Source organism: Diadema antillarum, unplaced genomic scaffold, assembly GCF_040938485.1.
Source record: "Diadema antillarum isolate AM-2024a unplaced genomic scaffold, OU_Dant_1.0 scf00000228, whole genome shotgun sequence".
NCBI classification, from domain to species: domain Eukaryota; kingdom Metazoa; phylum Echinodermata; class Echinoidea; order Diadematoida; family Diadematidae; genus Diadema; species Diadema antillarum.
This window is the reverse complement of record NW_027271117.1, coordinates 49583-74416: the sequence shown is the minus strand read 5'-3', so window position 1 is coordinate 74416 and position 24834 is coordinate 49583. Positions and strand designations below refer to the sequence as shown.

General features: G+C 39.4%; 1 protein-coding gene across 2 annotated transcripts in view; it reads right to left on the bottom strand.

The window, feature by feature from the left end:
• The window catches only part of LOC139724779 (adenylate cyclase type 9-like), a 143475-nt gene that overhangs the window by 87650 nt on the left and 30991 nt on the right, over window positions 1–24834 (bottom strand). For both annotated transcript variants that reach the window (XM_071635891.1, XM_071635892.1), the window contains exon 2: window positions 11656–13206. In XM_071635891.1, the coding sequence (XP_071491992.1) occupies window positions 11656–13162 (1507 nt within the window). In that variant the 5' untranslated portion in view covers window positions 13163–13206. The remainder of the gene's footprint in view (window positions 1–11655; window positions 13207–24834) is intronic.

Genomic DNA, 24834 nt, shown 5'->3' with positions numbered 1-24834 from the left:
GCAATGTCCAATTTGATTTGATTGACCGAGGATCACAGGATCTACTTCTCCTCTACCCAGACGACGATGATGATGATGATGATGATGATATGACATAAGGGCAGACATAGGGGCATTCATAGATCAAATTTGAGAAACAAGATTAGAGAAACATTCCAATGATTCAGACACATAAAAAATGTCACAATTTGCATTGGACGTATTTCTAGACAAGGTTGGTATACAAACAGGCGCTTCATGCTACCCCCAATGACTTCAAAGTTGAGCGGTTGTGAAATGATAAACATATTCAAGGAACTTCCCTATTCCCTGACCTCTTTGAAGGTCATACCATAATTAAACGCACTCCAAGTTGCCATAGTAACCAATGGCATATGTATACTAGTAGGCCCTACAGGTAGCTACATCATTGAACATGTGTTCTTGGCAGTTCCCTATGAATACTACATCTACCCAGCAGTGGCTCACAATCATGTAAGTATGCTTTTATATCGTCACAGATAATTGATTGTGCTATGGCACAGGCCTCCAGTTCAAATCAAATATTTACCCACGCTGCCAGCGTCGATCTGTATGACTACTGTATAAGCTGACATTTTTGTGTACAGATATTTTCACAATTACTACTTGTCGGTCACTTTTGCGTGTTGTTGATTTTGTGGTTGCGAGGGTCCAGTGATCGTTACTGTACCTTTCACGAAATAAAGAAGAATGAGTACTAAGCAACAGTACCATTCCTGAATGTTTTTACTCAGTGATATCCTGTACGATACAAGTAGTGTGTTCTGCATTCTAGGTACTGTACTAGCATGTTGTTATGACCCCCATATCGCTATATCATGGTCAATGCAGCATGCTACAATTACGTAGTTACCAGTTGCGCGTGACATAGTGCCGGCATACCTTGATTCTTTTTTGACAATACTGTCATGTGTGGTAGTTCTTTTTGCATCTTTCATATTTGTGTATTGTTATATTTGCAGTTCAAGGGATATTCACGAAATTCTTTTTTAAAAAAAATCACAGTGAAAATTAAATCTAAAGTAAATGGGTATACATATCAATTTGGTATGGATCAAATCTTTTATGTTTCAGAATCATTGTTTCATCATAAATACATCGTACAACCTCTTTCTGAAGTAAAGACATGTGCCATATAAAAACTAGTGAACTTGTCAAAAAGTCAATGTTAACATTCGTCCACCAAAATGAGTCCTGTTTTCATGGCATAAGTCCTGCACACCATTGAATGATATTTGGACATTCACTTCACTTGCAGCTTCATAAGAAATGGTAAATTACAGAGATCTTTAAACAGTCTCATGATGGCCTACATATCACACGAAAGACAGGAAAACAGAGAGATAATTTTGAAGATGATACCTTGTACTAACTCTCAGAAATCTTTGCTCAAATTATAGGCCTACATGCACTGAAAAGATTTCAGCAAAGTTTCTGCATGTAAAGGCTAAGAATGGTCTCTCCAGATTCACTGTTTGTTTGTTCAGATTGTTTTTCTGCAACTGCATCAAATCAAAACTTGGGCATAATTTATCTGTCCACTGTCAAAATGGTCAGCACTATTTAGAAGCTACCGAATATGCACCATAAAAGACAAGACAGAATATAGCGGTAGTACACTGACAAAATGTGTCTTATTTTTATGAGTCATTTAAGTCTGACAGACAGGACTTTTGACTCTCCCTCTAATGTGACTCATGTACCAGGATATTTTCACTGTGAAGAATTCAGCGAGTTTTAGGGGTGCCGAGACCGGGGCCAGCCTCGTTCCACATTGCCACATAATATCCATGTAGACCCATGAGCACATGGTGAGAAGTCTACCTAAATATAGTGTTGCCATTACATGGAATCCCTGTCCATATGCTACTTTCGTTTCTGCGCTAAAAATATCCCTCCCGCGCCCAGGGTCCTCCTCTTTTACGGACACACTGCTTAGTCTTCATTCAAGGCTGTCAAACAACAGCTGAAATACATTCCAAATCAAATGAGAGATTGGGTTTACACAAAAACTTCCCGTCACTGAATACAATTCATCAATAGGATTTTTCTCACTGAAAAGCGCAAAGACAGCCAGAGGGGGAGGGGTACTGGTACACAGAAGCCTGCGCCTCTGCAAAGCTAAAGTGCTTCGCAAATACAAATTTACAGCATGGTGGGCCAACGGGCATCTGGAATGTAGGCTAAGTGATTGCTAGCTTGTCTGATGACATTATCAACATTTGTAGGCTAATTATGGGGTCACTCTTGTCAAGAAAGTGCAGTGAGAGAGTGTTACCTCTTGAGATCCACCTATATGTACATAAGGTGTACAGCTTTTGGAGAAATAGAGGTCTTCTAGAGTTTAGAACCCAATGGTCTCTATAATAGACTTAACATAAAACAATAATGACATGTAATATAAACAGAAGAGTAAGACAAACTACTGTTTACTTACAGAGCACTATTTTAGCAGGTATGAAATATTAAAACAGATATAACTATAAAAATAAACCTAGCTCAGACAGATGTCTGCCATGTATACATATATGTCCACGTTTGTGAAAATGGCCTTCATCAGTTTTCCTTTTTCCTTCTTTTGTCGTTCTGTTTATTTCTGGCTGGTCTATAAATGTTTTTCCTGCCCAAGTTGCTGAGACTTTGAAACTACATTTCAAACAGCTTGTATCACAGCCAGCGCTGTCTACTTCTACCACGAAGTTGATACATATTATGCAAATGATATACACCAAATTTCTCTGAGGCATTTGTCTTTCTACCGAACGGATGCCCTCTGAAACCTTCCCTCACAGAATCAATGCCAGCAATGCGATATTGCAGCTGAGGGCACAACGGTTCAAATGCTCCGAGGCCATACAGTACTAGCTGCACCTACATACCCCAAAATGGGGAAACATCCCTCAAACCCTCACAGCATGAATACAAGTGCAATACTAACCTGCAACCTATACCCGCCCTCACACTGATGCCAATTACTGTAAACATTGTTTTTTTTATTCGCGTGATTAATCTTTTGTGCTGAGCGGCTCAGAAACATATTTGCAGATTCTTCAATTCGCGCTGCGCAATTGTCAAGCCATTCAAAATGTGCATAGAAAATTGTGAAGATATTTTTGCAGGTTTTAGAATTCGTGCTAGCCACAAATAGCGCAAAGTATGTGAAAATTAATGTATCGCAAAAATTTCTGCATTGACAGTAGCAGGATACAGATCCCAAGATTTTGGCCTGTGTGGACACAAAAATCCACAAAACAGCATGATCAGCATTGCAATCCAAATCCCAAGGAATTTAGTAATCATTTTGGAATTATCGTCAGAATTTGAGAAATAGCACAACAATTTGCACTGCAGCAAGTGTGTGAATGCTGGAGCAAAAAATCCTTAGTTTTTTTAATTCCATCATTCGTAACACACATGACTGAACAGCACATGAACACAAGGGCAATTCAGGGTCACCAATACGGTAGATTTTGGGCATGCCCAGTTCGGTTGGCAAATTATCACAAGTAACAATTAGCAGAATATTTCCATCCGTCTGAACGAGCGCTAAAAGTCTTGAGATTTGGATTGTTATCCCATTATCGTGATTGTTATCGCGCCATTTTGTCTGTGTGAATGCGGCTATCATTTACAAGCGAGAGAGAGAGAGAGAGAGAAGGACAAAGAGATGGAAAAGAAGAATGAGCGAGACAGAAAGAAGAGATAAGAAGTTTGCCCTAGCCCTAGAGATAGCATACGTAGAATCCATGTGTGGGAGATATATAGACATACATATATATCTATAGACAATAAAAAATGATTTACAACTTTAATAAAGGTGCATTCTGCGATTGACGACATGCTCTGAGTATCATATACCAAAAGTGCATTCCATAAACTCGAGAAGTGTCCCTGATTTACAGTATGTTGAATAATTGATGTTCAATTTGTCCCTCGGGGATATATCTATACGCACTGTGTCTATAAAATGCTTTATGGAAGCTGCTGAAAATGGACAAATGCCATTTCAGACAATTCATTTGAAGCATCACTCACCACTTATTCTTACTTTCAATCTCTGGCAGCCATAGCTGGCGCTTCAGTGGATATAAAAACAAAACCAATAGCTGACAAGGTGATTTTGGTCTGACAGCCCATTTCATGACAACAATGCGTCTCTTCTCCCCCATAAAATCAATAAATGTTTGATGCGCACAGTCAAACAAGACAGACATTCTGGAAACTCTCCCCAGACCGATGAATAATAACAACGATAACAACAACAACAAATGTTGCGGGGGGGGGGGGGGGGGGTTGGGGTAAGGGAGTAGTCAGTGACAGTTTGATGGTTGAGCTGGAAGTACATCACGGACAAGAAGCTCTTCTTCTTCTCAAACATGCAAATCCATTAATTGTGTTATATGCCTATTTTTGTTATTTGATTTTATTTTAACTACATTGCACTCCTATATGATTTTTTTTTTTTTTTTTTTTTTGGATTTGCGTGATCTTCTTTTGCCTCGCAGCTCTAGGCCGGCATACCTGTGTGGGGAAATGCACATGAGGAGTTGTGAAGCAGCAATGCCGTTTTGCATAGGATTTCATTTGGAAACGCAAATGCTAATGGAAAGTCGTTGAGTGTTTTCTTCCTACTTTCCCACCTCTTCTGCCAGAATCCGTGCAAAGTCTTGCCAGTGAAGGACCACTTGTGGTCGCAGTTTTGGCAGAGCGCCTCCAAGGAAAGTAGAACAGCCGAACCCCTCTTACCCCTAGGGGTCAGTGGGGACCCACGGGAATAGCAACATTGGAATCTCACAAGAGAAAACCATTGCCTTAATTCTGTTCACTGTGGCTATGGCAATTCTGGCAAATATTCCACTATTAGATTTTATCATATCTCCTCAATTTTAGTTCATTAAAGGAATACCTCCTTGGTTCAATGTACATTGATTGCATAAAATCGCTCCCTGCTAAACTATAATCCAATGGACAGTTACGTGGGCACAGAAAAACGTGGGATTTCTCTCATTCCACACTTTCATTCAATGTTACTTGGCAACTTATAGTTTACACCAAGATAAAGACTCATTAAAAAAAAAAAAACTTAACCTACAAAAGATTCTTTTCTTTCAGTATCTCCAGTCTTTTGCCACTTTTGTTTGTTGGTTCTATTTTGTTTTGACCGATACAACTAGGTCATGTGAATCTACCCCACCTTGGCACATGTGAGCATGGCGGAATGGCTAGTTGTGTAAAATGTCATGCACCTGTTTTAGAGATTCCGGAAACCTTACCACAGATTAGCCACATGTTATGGGAGCACACTACTTACTGGAAAGCCTGACAGTTATATGACGACAAACAAACTTCCAAATTGTTTCTGTTTTTGTTGATACATGCTTCTCCTTTTTTATTCAATCGGCTCATCTCGCTAATAGATGTTGTAGCACAGGTTCTGTTGCTGTTTTGATGCTGTTTTAATGATGTGTTGTGTTACATTGGGCTACTGCCAGTGTAAATGGGCCTCTTGTTCGTAATGTCTTGAGTTTGTTGACAGGAAAGTAAATCTGCTGGCCCTTCCTAAAGAGGCAGGGGCCACAGGGTGATTGCTTTTCTTGCTATTTAGGAGAGCTGCAGGTGTGCATTGAGACATTACTTTTTGCTATAAAAGGAGGTACGAAGGAATCTGGAAGCAATAGGGCATGAAAACAAGTACAGTTTTTTGTAGCCTGGTGACGTCTATGGTGAGGAATAATTGGTGGTGTAACACCTGTGTCAGGTATATGAGCATAACATAGGTGTCATTAGATCTACCATGCCTTCTCATAAGATGGCACATGATCTTTACACACAGGACAGTTTAAAAGATTCTGTTTTGTTTTTGCTTTTGTTTGTTTGTTTGTTAGTTGTGTTTTTTGTGTTTTTTTTTTTTTTGGGGGGGGGGGGGGGGTAGGGGATAGCAACCACTATCTAAATCAAATGTCCTGTTGGAAACATTTTTATTTCACAAGATATTATTTTTTGGCAAAAGCACTCAGTTATACTTGGTATGCACAGGTCTAAATGTTAAAAGCATTCTAAAAGATCACATTGTATTGGGTGGTAATGCACACTGGAAATATCTAGAATTACTTTAAACATCCCTGTAAAGCAGCCATTTTTGCTGTGGAAATACCCAAATGGAAATATTAAGTATGGAAGGGGGGGGGGGGGGGGGGGGGGGGGGGCAGTGACTCGTTAATACGAAAACTATAAATTTTGGGAAATTGCCTGCATGCAGACAAATTTATCATGTATTCATGGAGATTACACTTGGCAGAGTAGGGTGATAATAGAAAATAAATGAATCGGGCAGGGAATCACACATTTTTCACAGCCAGCACCAAACACACAAGCACACATGCCAAGGGTTCCAGGCAAGAAAAGCCCTTGGTTTTCCAGAGATTCTGGAGAGGGGTGGCCACAGGCTGTTCAGGGATAAGAGGGCTGAATGCAATAATTTTTTTCTCTCTCTCTCCATCTTTCTCATAAAGTAGTTCTATTGCTTCCCTCTCACTCAAGTTAAATATCTGTCTCTAGATATGAATTACTGTAAAACATGATATATTCGTTGCACGAAATTTTCACAAATTGGAGCCGACGGCCTTTTTCGTGGCAAGAAATTTTGCAAATTGCCACTTGCGTTCAATGCATATAGTGTAGATAGGAAATTTCGCGTGCATTTTAATTTTGCGAATCTCGGCGCTCGCGAAATTAAAATGCACGCGAACATTCCTCGTTTTACAGTAGTTTGGTTTACATGTAGTCTACAATGAAGAATGGACACTACAGAGTCCTTGTTTCCATTCCTCGTGACATGACACCCTATTGGTGGCATATGTGAGAATATGGTGTGCCTTTGGTCTTTAAAGGGATCGTATAGTTTTGGTTGAGACCTAATTTCAGGTTTCTAATATTTTTTGGTGAGATAATGAGAAACCTCTTATGAAATATGAAAGAGCATATTGGTAGAATAGTGTGATTAGGTGTGTCTTTAGAATCCCTGTTTCATTTCTGAAAAACCTTGTCCACACTCTTCACTTTCAACTCTAATTACTTTTGAAAGGATAGTGCTACTGCTTTGAAAGTTAGCATTAATTATGGACAGAATGTGTTAATAGAACATGCTTAATTTCGGTTTAATTTGATAATCCCTTCATTGTTGTTACTCTGGTGGTTGACTTCCTGTTTTTTGTCCCATTCATCGCACAGCCAGCACGGTTTGGTAAAGATTAAACGCTTGAATAGACACTGTACTTCAGAGCCTCTTTTCTCAGTTCACACTTTTCCTGAGTTTGCGCTTTCTTTCCAATATTTAGATAGGTTGGAAAAGTCCATTTGATTTGAGTTATACATCATCTTAAAGCTTAAAGTCTGCTCTTTCAGAATATGGTCTTAACTAAAAATTCATGTCTGGCGACTTTTTGTTTGTTTTGAGGTGCAGGGTCACATATAATTCTATGAGGAGTTGATTGTTTATAATTTGATGAAAATTGGTTTTGAAATGGCTGAGATATCCAAAACAGAGCGATTCTAGTAAAGTGGGGGACCCACACTTTTTTACGATCGCTTTTACTTTGTTTTTGGATGTTTCAGTCATTCCAAATCCAATTTTCATCAAATAAACTTTGAATTCCTCTTATAATGGTATGCTCTGTACTATTTCAAAAGTGTTTTCTTGGTATCTCACAAAAAGTTAAAAGCCCAATTCTCATCTCCACCAATACTGTACCATCCCGTTAAGAACACTGCACAGAGTTGGCGTGTCGTCATCAGATTTAAATTCAAACTAGTGGGCTATTTTGCGGTTTATCTATGTCGTTTGAAGTCCAGCTGTAACTATGTCTCAAAGGTAGACATTTCCTGATTTTCAAGATGCAGCACACTGATGTGCCCATTAATAAGTTTCCATTAAAAACAAACAAGACAAAAAGATAGTATTATCAACCTATAATCAAATCATTTCTTCTTCTTTTTTTGCTGATATTGAAGATGCTCTGAGAACATTTGAAGTGACACCCATGTTCACTATTTCGATTGTTCAAACTATTTCAGAAATATTACAAGAAATATAGTAATCAAACTGCTACTAAAATTTTGTGGTATCACATATAAGACTAGCTTCCTACCTATGGTGCACAAGAACATTTTTGCTGTTGTTGTTGTTGTTTTGGTGTGCAACCAATACTTGCTCATACATGGAGATGTGTGTGAAAATCAATTTCATATCTATGTCAAGGAGACAGCTAGTTACATTTCGGTGGTGTGTAACTGGAGAGGTTCCGACATACATCATGCAAACACCATAACTGGGGCACCCATGATTTCGAGCAGTCCCCAGAGACGCCACAAGCAAGACCAGCGAGAATGCGTATCACATTTCTGGAAACATGCAAGGGGTTACTGTTATTAGCCCAGCTGTACTGCCTTTTACACTGTTCACATGGGGCTTGTGAAAGAGTTCAAAAGTTGTGCATAAGTTACAGGAGCATTCTTCTCCTCCCCCCCCCCCCCCCCCCCCCCCCCCCCCCCCCCCCCCCCCCGCCCCTATCACAATTCCACTCAACTGACCCTAAAAAATTCAAACCACAAATAAATCATAATAAATAAATAGATAGAAATAGAAATCAACGGTTAAACAAATTACAGAAGTAAAATATATACTGGAAGTGATTTAATGTAACATATGGATATAGTGCATTATCATGTCTCGATTTACTTTTGGTATAATGAAATTTGAGAGGAATCAACTGAATTTGTTTCTTTTTCTATTTCTGTTTTTGGATGTCCGAAATATCCCTTATCATTTATCATGCTTTAAATAGTGAATGAGAAATAATGCATGTTGATGCACGTTACCGTCGAAATCAATGTAATGTAAAAGCTGAAATTTTCACACATTTTGTGTGGCATGAAACTGGCTTGAAAATAAAAGCATGAGTATTTTCTTTTCTTTTTGCTTGACATAAATACTGTAAAACGAGAAATGTTCGCGTGCATTTTAATTTCGCGAATTTCGCGAGCGCCAAGATTCGCGAAATTAAAATGCACGCAAAATTTCTTATCTGCACTATATGCATTGAACGCAAGAGGCAATTCGCGAAAATTTCTTGCCACGAAAAAGGCCGTCGGCTCCAATTCGCGAATATTTCGTGCCGCGAATAAATCATGTTTTACAGTATACTATTTCATGTTTTGATTCTGTGGAATGAAAAACACACAAAACTTACCAAACCAGCCTAGCATGAAAAACATAAATGCATGAAAATTTTCTTTTCCACGGTTTTGGATTGTGTGATCATTTTGTTAAAGAAAGATATGTTGTATTATATGACAACGTATCTCTTGTGTTAATACTCGGCAGTGTTCGGCTTGCCTGAGCAGAATGTGTAGGAGATACGCAATGTTGTAGGTGGGGTGGGGGAGAATCCGCAGAGATACAATTTACATTGTACAGTGGAATCTATCACCTGGGGCAGCAGACAAACAACCTCTGGTGCTCAGGTGTCATTGCCAAGAGCAACCCAGGAAATAGATTTTTATTCTGTGTAACAACTTATATCTCATGTGTTTTTTCTCCAGTCTTGCCGCCGGATGCCACTCAGAAGGTACTTCTTCTTTCCACTTTTGCATTCTGGGGCTACCCCTGCAAAGTGAGATTGGCCATTAGCGCTTTTAAATGCTCCACCAAAGATGTGAGCTGAATACGTATTCAAAAGTTGTCCCCCTTTGTTTTGACACTGCATACTTTGAGATTTTCAGACTCAACTTGTATTGTATTGTTTTTTGGTTGTTCCCCCCCCCCCCACTCTTTCCCTCTTTTGATGAAGACATTACATATGAAAATACTCTACAGTACAATGTACCATCAAATGTTTGCAAAATTGAGATCCAGAAGAATTTAATACAGACATACAAACCTATGGTTGGAAAAATGATATCTTTTTAGAGCTTCCTATTAAGTAACTCAAATTTCTTTTATGAGAAAACACACCCATAAAAAGAACAAACAGCAAACAAACAAAACCTGATTGTATGTAGCATTTGTTGTAGTGCTGGAAATATTCATATTCAGTGCCAGATTATGTAGTACATGTGAGTTGTTTCTGGAATTCAGTCCACTAGTTTGACATAAAAACTGTCTACTGAAAGACAAATTTTGTCCAACTACATGAAATCAAATAATTCCTAAATAAGACAAATGTATATATAGCAATTCAACCACTTCTTGCAGATTGAAAAACACGAACAAAACAAAGACATACAAAAGATTGGTTTCTCCTCAATATATTGAGAATGGTCAACCCTAGCATTTATCTTACCTGTGAAAATTTCCTTTCTTTTGGGCAAGTGATTTCACTAGTTACATAGCACCCATAGAAAGTTTTTTTTTTTCAAGAAAAATTCATCACAAATATGTATCGCTGGATATTGAAACCAGAATCGATCGCATTGCCTGTTTGAGTCTGTAGATGTCAAAAGGCACAGCATAGAGTTTGCTGTTAAACAGAAAAGAAGATCACTTCCTTTAACATCTTACCACAGTACACTTCCTGAATTCTCAGCAGAGAAACTTTCATTGTCAATAATACCACAGGGACAGTAAACCTGAGAGCCGATCCGCCTTCATTCTTTTCTGTTTTTTTCTTCCCTACATACAGAAAACATGCGCGTCCCTGTTTCGTGACATGTTCATCACATGTGCACGAATCCTGAATGGGAGTGGTAAATTTTCGAAATGGACGACAGAGGTAAACACGCACGGCCCCTCCTGTCATCGACAAAGAATTACAGCACAAGTGCAGGCACCATACACAGACCACAGCTGGCTGTGCTAAGAATAGCTGGCACACACAACACACATACAAATACACAGAGATAGCTAGAGGGGTAAAGATGAGGAAATGGAGCACACATTTTTCACTTCGGAATCTGCATGTCATCACATCCGAAAAGAGTATACTCCTTGAGAGGATTTCAGCTGCAAGCAATTGAACAAACTATTTAGCTTGGCCTCTGACACACTCTAAAACTGCAAGAATTGCTTGGAAGATTCAAATGATACACTTCATATGCATGTCTCAAATATGTGGTTTAAAAAAAAGAAATTGCTAAACATGATCTATTGTGACCCAATATGTACACACATAGCATAATTTGCACAATGCAACAATCTATACCATTGCCCATCTGAATTAGATACCATGCCAGAAACAATACTTGATACAGAAATCTGAAAGCAGATTTTCTTCTTCAAGCCACAATTCTAAGAATTCATTATATTTACGGAAATTGTCACACCTTCACAATACCCCCTACTTATTTCTTTTACTCCATGAAATACTACTTGCCATCCGCACTTCTACATTCAAATTAAATTTGGTTTACTTTTATTGTGTGTGGTTTCTGTTATTTTCAAATATTGTGAATAACCTATTTCACTGCATGAAAAGAGTGTCAGCTTTTCCAGTCCCACTCATCTGATATGTAGACGTATTTTCCAGCAATAAAGTTGATCAGGGAAAATTTCATAATTTGAAAAATATATCTGGGAACTCATTCATTAGTATTAGAATAAAAAACAGGGAATTTGCATAAAGATGTTAGATCACATACCTATGAGAAGAGCATGTTTATCAGCATTTCCCTCATCGAGGATGTAGCGGTCACCAAGGAACTTGACAGACTCCGCTGACACGTGGACTTTCCCGGGCTGGCCAGAGGCCTCCATCTTGTTGGCGATGGTGACGTCGTTGGACCACACATCAAACTTGAAGCGGCGGTTGCCCACGATGCCGCAGAGCACCGTGCCGGTGTGGATCCCGACGCGCATGTTGACCTTCTCGTCGGTCTCCTGACAGAAGTCCTTGATGGCCTCGATCATGCTGAGCCCCATCTCCACGCAGCACTGCGCATGGTCCTCCCTGTAGATCGGGCAGCCGGACACGCAGTAGTAGCAGTCGCCGAGCGTGCAGATCTTCTCGCAGTTGTGGCGCTTGCAGAGGTGGTCGAAGCGGCCGAACAGGTTGTTGAGCAGGCCGACGAGCACCTCCGCCTTCTTGTTTGCACTCATCTTGGTGAAGCCGGCGATGTCGGCGTAGAGGATGCTGACATTCTCCATGCGGTTCATGTAGAAGGGGCGGAAGATGGACTGCTTGCGGTCGTGCCTGGGGTCTCCGCCAGGGTTGGTCTCCGGGTTGCGCAGGAGTTCCTGCGCGATGATGTTGGGCATGAGGGATTGGATGGTGGCTTCCTTGATCTGCTTCTCCTGCTTGTAGAGATCGTGGGCGACCACCGTCTCCACCACTTTCAGAAACGTGCTGCGGTTACGCACTTGCGACATGAAGAATATATGCACACCCATGATGTGGACACAGAGGTGCAGGAATATCTTGGTGAAGACAAGGCTGGCACTGACCTCATCCAGGGCAATAGTGAAGAAGAGAATCTCATAGACCAGGGAAAACGCCAGCATTGCTCCGACAGAACAGAGAAAAGGTAAAGGTACCACGGTGTATGTAACCAGAATTGTTTCTACGCATACAGCAAATGTTGCAACAGTACTTATCACTCTATTCCCGCACCCACAATTATCGGTGAAAGACGCAAACGAAGCTAGTGTTACTCCACATACTACAGCTAAAAACACAAGGGAAGTCTGTAGGAAGTATGACCTATAAAACTTAGACGTAGTAAAGGCTATGAGTCCTATACAAACCAATACCATGCATCCAAGTGCTATTTCAAAGGCAATCAAGTCACACTGTTCCTCCATGCGAGTCACTCTGATAGGTATGTATATCATCCATGCTATACAGGCTACCAGGGCGTAGGCCACGGCGTATCTGAAGCGCTTCCGCAGCTGGGGGAAGGACTGCTTCTGGAACTGCTCCTCGATGGTCGTCGAGTTGAACTTGGGGTCCCACCAGCTGCCTGAGGCCCGCTCAAAGAGCTTTGGGCAGCAGCGCCCGCTGAGAGAGCGCCTGCTGCTGTCCGAGCTCTGTCGCCGGGTCGTAGCCATGCTGCTGCCGGGCTGTTTGACGGTCACCTCCACGGCTCCTTCTTCAGCTGCCCCGCGACTGCTGGGGGTGAAGCGTACCTCCGTCTCAGACACTGAGACCATGTCTGTGTGCCTCTGGTCCTCTCGCTGGCAACAGCCTCAGATTACTGTAAAAGTGAGGAAAACCAAAGACGAGAAAAACACATATAATGAGTCCGTATAAAGACAAGTGTTTTGTCTCCCTTCTTATCTTTGGAAAGTTTTCTATGCATTAGATTTTCTCAACATACTTGCTGGTACCAGCTTCCGCTTTCTTCCAAGTGAATAGATAATTTTTTTTCCATCATATTTTGTTTTTCTCACATCCCATTTTTGATGAATACCAGCAATGAGATCTCAATAAAACAGAAAGCCAGTACACCCTCCTCATGGTAAATAAATGTTAAGAGCTGTTGAAAGATAGCCAATCAAGCCATTGCATGGGACAAGTCTTATCTTAACGTTTTTCATTTTTTTCTGTACAGCATTCCATTGCATACCTCACACAGGAATTGTTGCAAGCATGTAACTGAATTAAGTGATTGGGGCTAAAAGCATGAAAGAAAAGGAAATAACACTGCAACCAGGAATTTAGGTAATTGGTAATAGAAAACATTCAATGCTACTTTTCTGTGCATTTATGGTAATTTAAATGCTGAAGTAAACTGTCTGGTGATCCTAAAAAAACCCACAAATTATTGGATCATATTCGGTAAATCACTAATAAACATGATATTCAGACTCTGGTATTACGAGAAAACACAATCAAATGGCACTACACACAATTGTGTGTGTTTACAAGTACGTATGCATGATTACAAAAAAACAAACAAACAAACAAACATACACAAGCAAAATAATTTCATACAAAATATTTTCTCATGTCAAAAGCTTTAACAGAGTTGTTATTTCTTCCAACATCTACATTACTTTATTCACCAACGTAAAACAGAATTGCCATGTCATGGTAATATGCTTGACAATTATCTGCTTGTGTGGCTGGTTCCAATCACATTCAGATACAGAGAAATAAATGATCTTGACAGAGAATGGGAGAAATGAAATGGGATTAAATGCTGACAACAATACTAATACTGGCAACAGTAACATTGCAAGAACCACAATATTGGCAACAACAATAATGAAACCACTGGACTACTGTAAAACCAGAAATATTTGCATGCATTTTAATTTCACAAGAGCCAGATTCGCGAAATTGAAATGCATGCTATCAAGTGTTTGTTGACACTAATAATCATTGAATGTCAGTGGTGATTCTCGCAAATTTCATGCCACGAAAAAGGCTGTCAGCTCCAAGTCGCGAAAAATTTAATGCTGCAAAGATTTCTTGCTTTACAGTAATCGCTGCCACATTAACAGATTATCGGCATCCCATTAATTCATACTTACTTGATCTTAAAGTACACTGTGTAAATACCCTAGAATATGAAACTGTACTTCTGACCTTGAATTCACTGGGCAACAAGTTTCCTCGAGCATCTGCCCATTTGCAGCTCTATTTCTGGACGATATGTGACCCACACTTAAATGAATGATAATTTGCATGCAATTACTTCCTTGAGGTAGAGAATGCAGCGCAGCGGTGGAATTTCATACCATTCCGGGGCTTGCATGCACCATGGAACTAGAAATGTCGCTATGGCGACTGATGCCTCCGCCATAATGCATGATTCTCCCAATAGGCGTACAGTACAATGTCTTCACATGTGTGATCCATGACAGTTTCACATAACTGGCAAAATATTGATATGACAGGTTTGTCAGAAATGACTTGAATATTCACTTTCCTTGAACTGGGTTTGCTATAATTGTCGAAGAGTGCAGGTGCACATATTTGGGGAATTGAGAATTTTTACTTGAATTCTGACAGACCCTATAAGTTTATGCATTGAGTAATTTCCAAGGTATGAAGAAAGAGTTAATTACAGTACAAAATAGATTTTTTTTTTTTTTTTTTTTGGGGGGGATGCATGGAAACCTGGCCTTTGACCCTTAACCTCTGACCTTTGACATTCTGGCTGGAAATTTCCTGGAGAATCTCCATTAGGTAATGCATGTATATATTAAGTTTGAAAACTAATAATGCAAGCATTTCATATATTAGTGTACGAGGGAAACAGTAAAATATTGAGGAGTTGACCTTGACCTTTGACCCCATGACTATTGACCTACGACCCCTAAATTCCCTAGATAATCTCTGCCAGTCAGTACATGTGTATGTACCAAGTTCTATGAAGATACATTGAACCATTTGTGAGAAAAGTGATATTACAACATTTTCACCTAACCTTCGACCTTTTGACCTTTGACCTTATGACATGAAACTCTCTCTGGAGAATCTATATGCAGTAGTACATGTCTGCACCAAGTTTCAAGAAAATACCTTAGGGCATTGCATAGATATTGGGGAAATAGCAACATTTTTAGCATTTGACCTTGACCTTTTGACCTTTGACCTCTTGCCAATGTCACTAAGATCTACTCAACTAATTGTCCCATCATACATCATCCTTGGACCAAGTTTGGTGAAAGCTGCTTCATCCAGTTTTGAGTTATCACGTAAACAGATAAATTTCAGGATTTGACCTTGATCTTTGACCTTTGACCTCAGTCCGATTTCACTAAAAAACTAATCAAGTAATTGTCCCATCATACATCATCCTCCGACAAAGTTTGGTGAAATTTGCTCGATCCAGTCTTGAGTTATTGCGTAAACAGATACAATTTCATGATTTGACCTTGACCTTTGACCTTTGACCTTTGGCGGATTTCACCCAAAATCTAATCAACTAATTGCCCCATCATACTTTATACTTGGACCAAGTTTGGTAGAATTCAAGTCAATATTACTCAAGTTATCGCGTAAACGAAAGCGGACGGACGTACGGACGTACGGACGTACGGACGTACGGACGTACAGACGTACGGACGTATGGACGTACGGACGGACGGACAACCCGAAAACATAATGCCTCCGGCACCACTTCGTGGCGGAGGCATAAAAATTACTTTGATGTCATAACCTATGCTCTAAGCAAGCAATGCCTCTCTGGTTTTTTGAGATGGCGACATTATTTTAGTCTCACATACATGTAATGGTGTTTTTTTGTGGGCAGAAAAGGATGTTTTTAGAAGCAATCATATGGGTCAAAAGAGTTATAAACTCAAACTCCATAATCGTGATGCAAATGTGTTGCTATGTATTAGACTTCACCAGTTTTCTTGCCCTCTACTGACAGCCAATATGTGAACAGATGTCTTTATCCTGACTGTGTCTTCAAAAACCAAAGGCACACTTGCCCGTTGGAGCTGCATAGAATGCCATGCCCTCTGCAGGCCTGACAGCCTGTTATGTGGAGCTACCATTCTGATGTCTCAAACAAATTTGTCATGGCATGAGCTTGTATGTGTCATCTTGCCCTAATCATGACATTTGATGCCTCCACCCATTTACTAAAAAAATCTGATTCCTAGGTACTTCAGCAACGCAAACATTTAAAACAAATTGTAACATCAAAGCACTTTCAGCGACAGATAAAGTCATGGTCACTATCTGAGTAATATGCACATTTACTAAGATTCCCTCCGCCTTCCCTGAATCTAATCCTGATATGATTGCCAAAAAGATGCACTAATTTAGCCTTATAGTACGAATTTGCTTCAGGGGCAAAGTGTACAATATTTGTCATTAAAGCCAGCACAAACAGTTCAATGGCTTTATTTCACAAGCTACAAGTCAGCAGGTGAAAAAATTTTGAATGGTGATGAGTAATAAAAATCACAGTACTTCCCCATGTCTATCTACAATGTATGTTCATCCCATCCATTGCCTAAATATGACGTCATGGGTGAATGGGTGTGCATGATTTGGTCAGATTCTTTAGTGAGGGTGATTAGAGGCATGGTGAAACAACCCTTAGAAAAAGAAATTTTTTCAATAAGATTTTTCCACCAATTTCTCAGCTTTCTTTTTTCATTTTTATTTCCAGAGAAGATCATCAACATCGTATTCCCTCTACTAATGAATGCAATTCCTACAAAGAATTTCTGCCTCAGATCAAAACTTGATGACGTTTGTATACAGAACATATCATGTTTACAGCATACGAGAGTCCAATGCTTTTTTTCTGCATCACACATGGCTTGCTCCGATACAATATACTGATCGGCTTTGGGTATCAGTGTTATCACACAAACACTGCAGGGCCACTTTGAATATGATTGCAAAGATTTTTCATGGGGAGAATTCAGTTCTTGTTGATGCAGGATTCTGTAAATGTCATATGCAAATTGGATGGATGGCGAATTGTCCCGCAGTGCGATTCTGATATGAATCTTGGTACCCTGCATACGAATTAGAACAGACGTGTACAGGGGTGATCAGCTACACTGAGGGTATGCTTTTACTTTATGAGAACAGTGGGAGTGTGCTAGAATATGACCCCCCTTCTTTAACCTTTTTGCTATAAATGAAGCCCTGCCTTCCATTATTTCAATTCTCCATTACTGAAACCTTATCAAACACCTAATAAACATCCTTGTTTTGTGACATTTACAATACTTCAAACTGTAATAAACATGTGACATCAATTCTTACACAAGAGCGAGTCAAGATGGAAACTGAGAAATATACGGCTCAATTGGAGGTATTAATGTCAAATCATTTGTGTCCAAAGTCCACAAATTAATATGTACCCACCAACATGTATGTTTCAATCATCACATCCTTTTCTTCCTACTCTTGACCTAAATTATGTCTTTAGATTTCACAGGGTATCATACTTAGCTTGTGTTGTTGTTTTTTTTTTCCTGACAGAAAAAGCAGACTTCAGATGATAATAATAAACTCCCTTTATTTGGTGAAAAGATAGCAAAAATTTATGTTAAAAAATGCTTGTTTGTTGTTGTTGTTTTTTTTGGGCATATTTCAAAGGGCATGCTCTTAGAATGTCATTCCTAAACAGAATATGGGCTAGAGAAGTAAAACAGTAAATTATTTTCTGGCACAAATAAATTTCCTGGGTCACGAAAAAATAAGCCATATCAACAGAAGAACACCCATTTGTTGGGTAAATCTAGCCTCTAGGCTTACAAGGCATTAGAAAATAGTTTTAACAGTCTGCATGAGTAATGACAGTATATGATACAGTATAATCTCACAATTGCAATATAAACATGTAATTAGATAATTAATTTTGGTACTTTGCATAAAAATCCAGACCATACATGTGCAAATGTATTCTTTAGTTCTGGAAGATGAAGTTTACTACTGGATGTCTTTCAGAAATTTTCCGCCTCGCACAGTTTCCATCAAAAGTTGATTCTGGAATGTTCTGTCTTGCAGAGTTTCCATCAAAAGTAACATTAAAACTGTCATAAAGGTAATGACAGTGGAATAATTATAACTCTGCAACATGAATCAACAGCAAAAAAAAAAAAAAAAAAATAATAATAATAATCATACATAAATAAATAAAATTCTTCCTTTAATAGTAAAGTAGAGCTCATTCTTTAAATCTTTTCACTTAAAAGTGGCCCATGCCTCTCTCAGTTCCAAGTGCATCTGCGTTCATGGAGAAAATTCTCCTATAGGTTTAACATATTGGCCAGTGCATGTGATTCATACAAAAATTTCATTGGCATTATGAGAGACTTAGTGTGGTTGTTTCCTTTGGCCCCACTTGACTGACAGCCAGCCTCTCTATGTAGAGATACTTTCAAAACTAACGCTTCGATGCCAATCTTCGTTTCATTACTTATTTAGCAAGACAATGTCATGGTGCGGACTGATTTCTCATAATCTGAAAATTTTCCCACTTCATGAGGAAGTTCATGAATGAAGCAGCCTTAGATTCGCATTAAAATACAAATAGTGAACGGTCACGAGTGCGATGATTCAGGATTTTGCATAAGGTGAAAGATAGAGATGCTCTATTGAAAGAGGCTTTGCCTAGCGTATCAGGGCAATTCCCCCCCCCCCCCCCCCCCCCCAGCCAGCAAAATACTGGTTAGTGTTAAGTTTAGAGTAAAGATTAAGGTTAGGGTTAGGTTTAGGTTTAGGTTAGGAGTTTGGGGTTTAGGGATATCAAGGGTTAGGATTAGGATTAGTAGTTCAGTATTAGACAAAAAGATTATTAGGATTAGGGCCAGGGGAAGGGTCCTGGGTAATTGCAGAGGGGGTAACTGCCCTAGACCCTTTGCCTTGTTGAATACTGCACCTCATCTTTCACTGAGTGCAAAATCTTGTTCCACTGCACAAGCAAAGACCATATATATTTGTTTTATACAACGCCTCAGACATCAATAGATGAGTTGCACACAAGATTTTTGTATTTAGTACACAAATAGCAACCATATATATACATATATATATATGTATATATCATGTTTTTTTTTTGTGAAAGCCGAATGAGTAGCACAGTCATAGCCAGTCATACGCAAAACCAATCTGTTGAAGTTGTTTACAGCAAAATGAATGAACTGTTGAGTGCACAAGGCAAAGGTTTGCTTATCGTGACATCAGAGTCGTGCAATGGAACAAAAACTACAAGTCGATCATGAGTTTAACACGAGAGTCTATGGAAATTGGTGACGTCAGCCATGCCATTTTTGCTCAACAAAATTGCACTGCTGACAGTGACAGCGTGCAAAGCACTTTTAACTGTATGTCACGTGATGAGCAATCCACCAATCGGATAGTACAGTCTTTGTAGGTGTTGTATGATTGCCATAAACATATCTACACGGGTACCACAAGTTCAAAGGCAATTTCTTGCCATACCATTCATAGCCACAGCCTGGGATGAACAGAGTGGATGGATAAAAACTATTAGAGCAAACTATTGACACATTTGTCCGGTAAACAATGTGCCTACAGAGTTTGACGCAGGAAAAGCCACAGAATAATTCCCTCAACAAATTACATATTATCATGAACCTCTAATCCACTGCCATCCTCTTTACAAGGGCAGTACTACAACAGAGTCAACATTTCTTAGAATTAGCTCCATCAAATCCTCATAATGATGAAAGCCTTAAAAGAAACATCTATTATCGCTTCAGTATCCTGAAATTTGATTTCACAATGCGAGGATGTCAACATTTCTGAGAACTCACGCTTTGCAACACTTCCACAGAATCTCAACTGCAAGAACATAAAGACAACAAAACAACCAGCAGAACCATTTTAAACAAAGGCTTGAAGCACAAGCTAATATAGGGACTTTGCCCCCCAAAACATTACTTGTGATTAACCCGTTGAGGACGGGCTGATTTTGCTACAACATGCATTTCCCACAGACACTTGCCCGAGTGTACTTGGGACTTGTCTTCAACGGGTTAAAGCAGTGAAACAGAGACATAGCTTCATGGATATGTGTGAGTGTAAATGGACATAAATTTGAATGTAATGCTGCACTTACACCATGTTCTCGGCAGCCACTGCAATCACGTTTCAGGCCACAGTGGACAAAATGGGATGGACGTGAGAAAACGGAGGGAGATGTGAGACAACAGAGGGGGGACAGGATGGGCAAATGTGATTGCCATGGATACCGTGTCAGATTATTGAACTGTCAAAAAATTTGCCACATCTGTCATGGTGCTAATGCGAAACCTAGCAGGACATAATCAAATGGGATAACGCAACAAAACGAGACAGCACATAATAGGCCATAGCAGGAATGCAACGGGAAACATTGTCTAGTTTAGCCTGACCAGATGCTGTGAGAACATCTGATAGCTACATGTTCACTGGAGCGAGGACTGGAATGAACAAGACTAAAATGCGGAGAGGAAAAAGGGAAAATATCCCACCTACCCATAGCGCACTACGTTTTGGGCAAACAGGGCTGCCATGGCTGCAGGGAACATGGGTGTTGGTGTAAATAAAGCATGAATGTCCAATTGGACATGCGACATATGTTTGAAACTGACATTCCATCCATCCAAACTTCTTGACTATCACTTTTATTTCTCGAAGATTTCTATTAATTTCGCGTATCACATCTCAAACTACGCGAGTGTTGTTAGAGCATTGACATTATGATATTCATCGTATCTAGTATTGTTTAAACAAATGACTTTTCCTGGTGTCATCTCCTTGGTGATAACTGTATTCAACTGATATTTTGATGACATACATGATACTACTATGAGAAGACAATGCTCTCTATCCAGCAAAAATGAACAAGGCACAATACAACTCAGCACATATAGACTGTATCCATGGACTGCAAGGTAAGAAATTAATGTACGGGTACTATTACACCCAACATTTGGGACTGTATACCATGTGCACATACATCTGTACCATGTGTACATGAAGTCGCACAGGCCACAAATCAAACAGACAGTAAATTCAACTCAAACCTCACAATGTCTAAATTTTTCGTATTTCCGCTCTGCTTCTGTACTAAGTAATTATCAAATCCATTCCTCGCATTCTCCTCAGAAAAACTAAAGGCTATAGCAATACATACTGTATCCACATGTAGTTAACTTCTTATCATCTGGGGGAAAAAAGGGTGAGGACAAGTAATTGGAAATTATGATGATAAAAAGAAGATGTCCTATACAACTTGAATGAAATAGACAAACACTATAATAGTCTGCCCAGCCAGATCTGTGAAACTTCTCCCCTGGACTCTTTTTACATCTAAAATTATTTTCTCTATCAAGAAACCTATAAAAACATGAAAAATTATCAGCAATATCAAAGCAGTACTTAGTGAGGGTAGGAAGTAATAACCCAAATTATGCAAGACCTCATCCAACATGTAAAATGTTCAGGTATCTTGTAGTATGTGAAAGAACTAAGAGAACATGTGCCCATCAGGTACATTATTACTCTACAAGTTTTGCCTGGCAGTACAAGCGGCAATCTCATTTCTTTCCCCTCACAGCTGGCCACTACTCGTATACTTATTTCATTTGACCGATGCCATCACACGCTTTGCAGTTCGTTCGCCCACGGCTGAAGCGAACATTAGCGACATCCTCCCATTCAGGCACCCTTTGCTTTCCAACATTTTCTACGCTCGGTCACAAAACGGCATCTATAACCTTGAATCCCATTAAGCACCTGGCGGAGCCCGTGGCATTGCTATCAGTGAGTCATTCAAATTGGCAACACTGGAGCAGAAAGAGCTCTCGTCGGCAATGAACTTAATTAGTTTCTGCTGTAACATTCACTCTATGCATTCAACATGTGAAATCCAGACACTACCAGCAAGAAATTCAATGCGGGTATGCTCTTGAAATTCCACCTAAGATAATAGAGTTGGAGATTCCCCTTTTAATAATGTACACCACTCAATTTCCACCGAGATCCGTCAAGAGATTCGCTCTCCAAGTTGATCAATCATTGAGGTATTGTTTTGTCGCAGCTGATCTCGCTTGCTGGGGCTGTCACGGCGAGTAGCATATGGTGAAAAATGGTATCGAATTTCCCCACTGGCAGATATAACGTTACCAAATCAACGACAGGAGATTGAGAGTGTGTCAGTCGCAATTTGTTTGCGATCCTTTTCGTGGCCGCAATCCTCAAATTATATAGCTCTGCTTGCCAGCATTCATCAAGTTTTTCACCTCATGAAGCGAAATAGTGATAACTCTAACAAAGATGCACCATTGTGGTTTTTTTGTCCTCTTTTACATACACACACATCAATTTCTAATAATCTCCAAGAAGACACCTGTACATTTCTCAGGATTACCTAGTTTCTTTGATTTGATAAAGTCTCTCTTGTATGTAATTGAAAAAAAAATTCAAAGCAAGATCTTTGCATCAGATCTTTTTTTTCTCATCCCAGAACACATTAGTTAGATCTGATTGATCATATTGTTCAATTACTCACATCTCTGAGCACATAGTGTAAAACAAACTGTGCAAAACAAAAAGCCTACAGCATGTCTTACACATCTGCCTTTTCAACAAACTTGTGTTTTAAGTTATTTGCATTTCTTCAGCAATCCAAATTATTTGGACTCTTCATGAAAAGTATGACAGTTTGGAGCTGTTAAAAAGGGCATTTTGTTTCTGAGTGAAATGACATTCTGAAGAACAAAATCCATGGCTTTCATGCAAAATGTAAGTTCTGTGCCTGAACTTTAACCTACTCTGCCATTACTGATTCAGTAAGATGCTTTTCTTCTGAACTGGTAAATCTTTATAAAGGTGTGCTTTAGACCACACACAGGTGTTTATATACAGTACACTGCATTTCTGTTATAACGAACATGGTTATGACAAAACTCTTGATACACAGAAGTAAAAATTCAGGTCCCAAAATTATCTTTACAAAACTTCAACTGTTCAGCTGTGAGAAAATTTCAATATAACGAAAGAAAACTGCTGGTCTCAGGGACTTCCTCATTATGGGAATCGCCTGCACAATCAAATGATTAGTCTGACTATCATTTATTATCAATGTAAAATGACTATAGTCAAAATATAAGCTACCATGTAAAAATGATATGACAATAAACCTTAGCACAGAGCATTCTTTTGTTCTGATTTTTCTTTAAAAAAAAGATGTTTTTTTTTCTATCAATCTTATTCTCACCTCTGGTGACAAGACTCACGCTACTTACCAATAAGCCTTGTGGCTTTACCGAGACGAAATTATGCCAAATGTTCGCCATGCGTACACCAGACCCACTGGTGTGAAAACACAGGACAGCGACGTGCAAAAGCTCTGGAAGGCAGACTGCTGGTCTGTTGAGACCATTGAAAGCAAGAAAACTGCCACATCTAGTAGAAAGCTGGCACATACTGCACAACCCGAGATCGTCCCTGAGAAATGCACGGGGGAAACCTGTTCGACGACACCCTATAGCGGCCATGATATGGGGGAGGCATTATCATTTCATGGCATTTTAGCTTCTGCTCTCTCTCTCTCTGCGATGAAATGCACCGGGTATGGGAGAACAGACCTATACCTTCTATCACTCTCGGAAAAAAAAAAGCATGTTGACTCCTCATGAAAAAAAAAAATATTGTCTGCTGTACACAGCTGAAGTATTATTGAAAAAAAAAAGCCAAAATGCAGTGCTGCTTTATCAGGGTTGGCATTTCTCAATATTGACACTGCTCATCTGTGCCACTGGAAGAAGACTCAAGATTACCACAGAACTTGGAACACAGCAGCAGATAATGTTTGTGATTAAAAAAAAAGAAGAAGAAGAAAAAAAAAAAAGACTTTGTGGGTGGGGGCAAGCTTCCATCGCAATATTCAGCATTGGCCTTTTCAGTTTCTTACAGGCTCTTTTACTGTTGCATGATCTAGTTTGGAGGCCATTATATGAAAGAAAAAAATAGGTCACCTTACATCAAATCTGAAAACTGCTGTGCAAGATTTTCGGGGAGTCTATACAATGGCGCCTTCTATTCAGCAGCAAATTACGCTATGAGCAGACCATTTAGAATTTTGCTGGCCAGTCACTCAATCTGAAGAAAAAGAACAACAACAAAACTGATCTCAGAAACTATGATTACACATCATGGGAGACCTTCTCAAGACCTCTTTCCGTTTGAAGGCTTATATAACAGGTTAATACTCTATCTGACTGAAATAGAATGTGAGCAAAAAATAGGAAACAAAACAAACAAATGAAGAACAGAGATTATATGTAACCTTAAACAAAAAGAACAAAGTGAACAAAGAAGGAGTAGGGATACGTGAGCTTAATATGTATCTGAACAAGTAAGCTCTTGGTGGGTGTGGAGCTGCTTC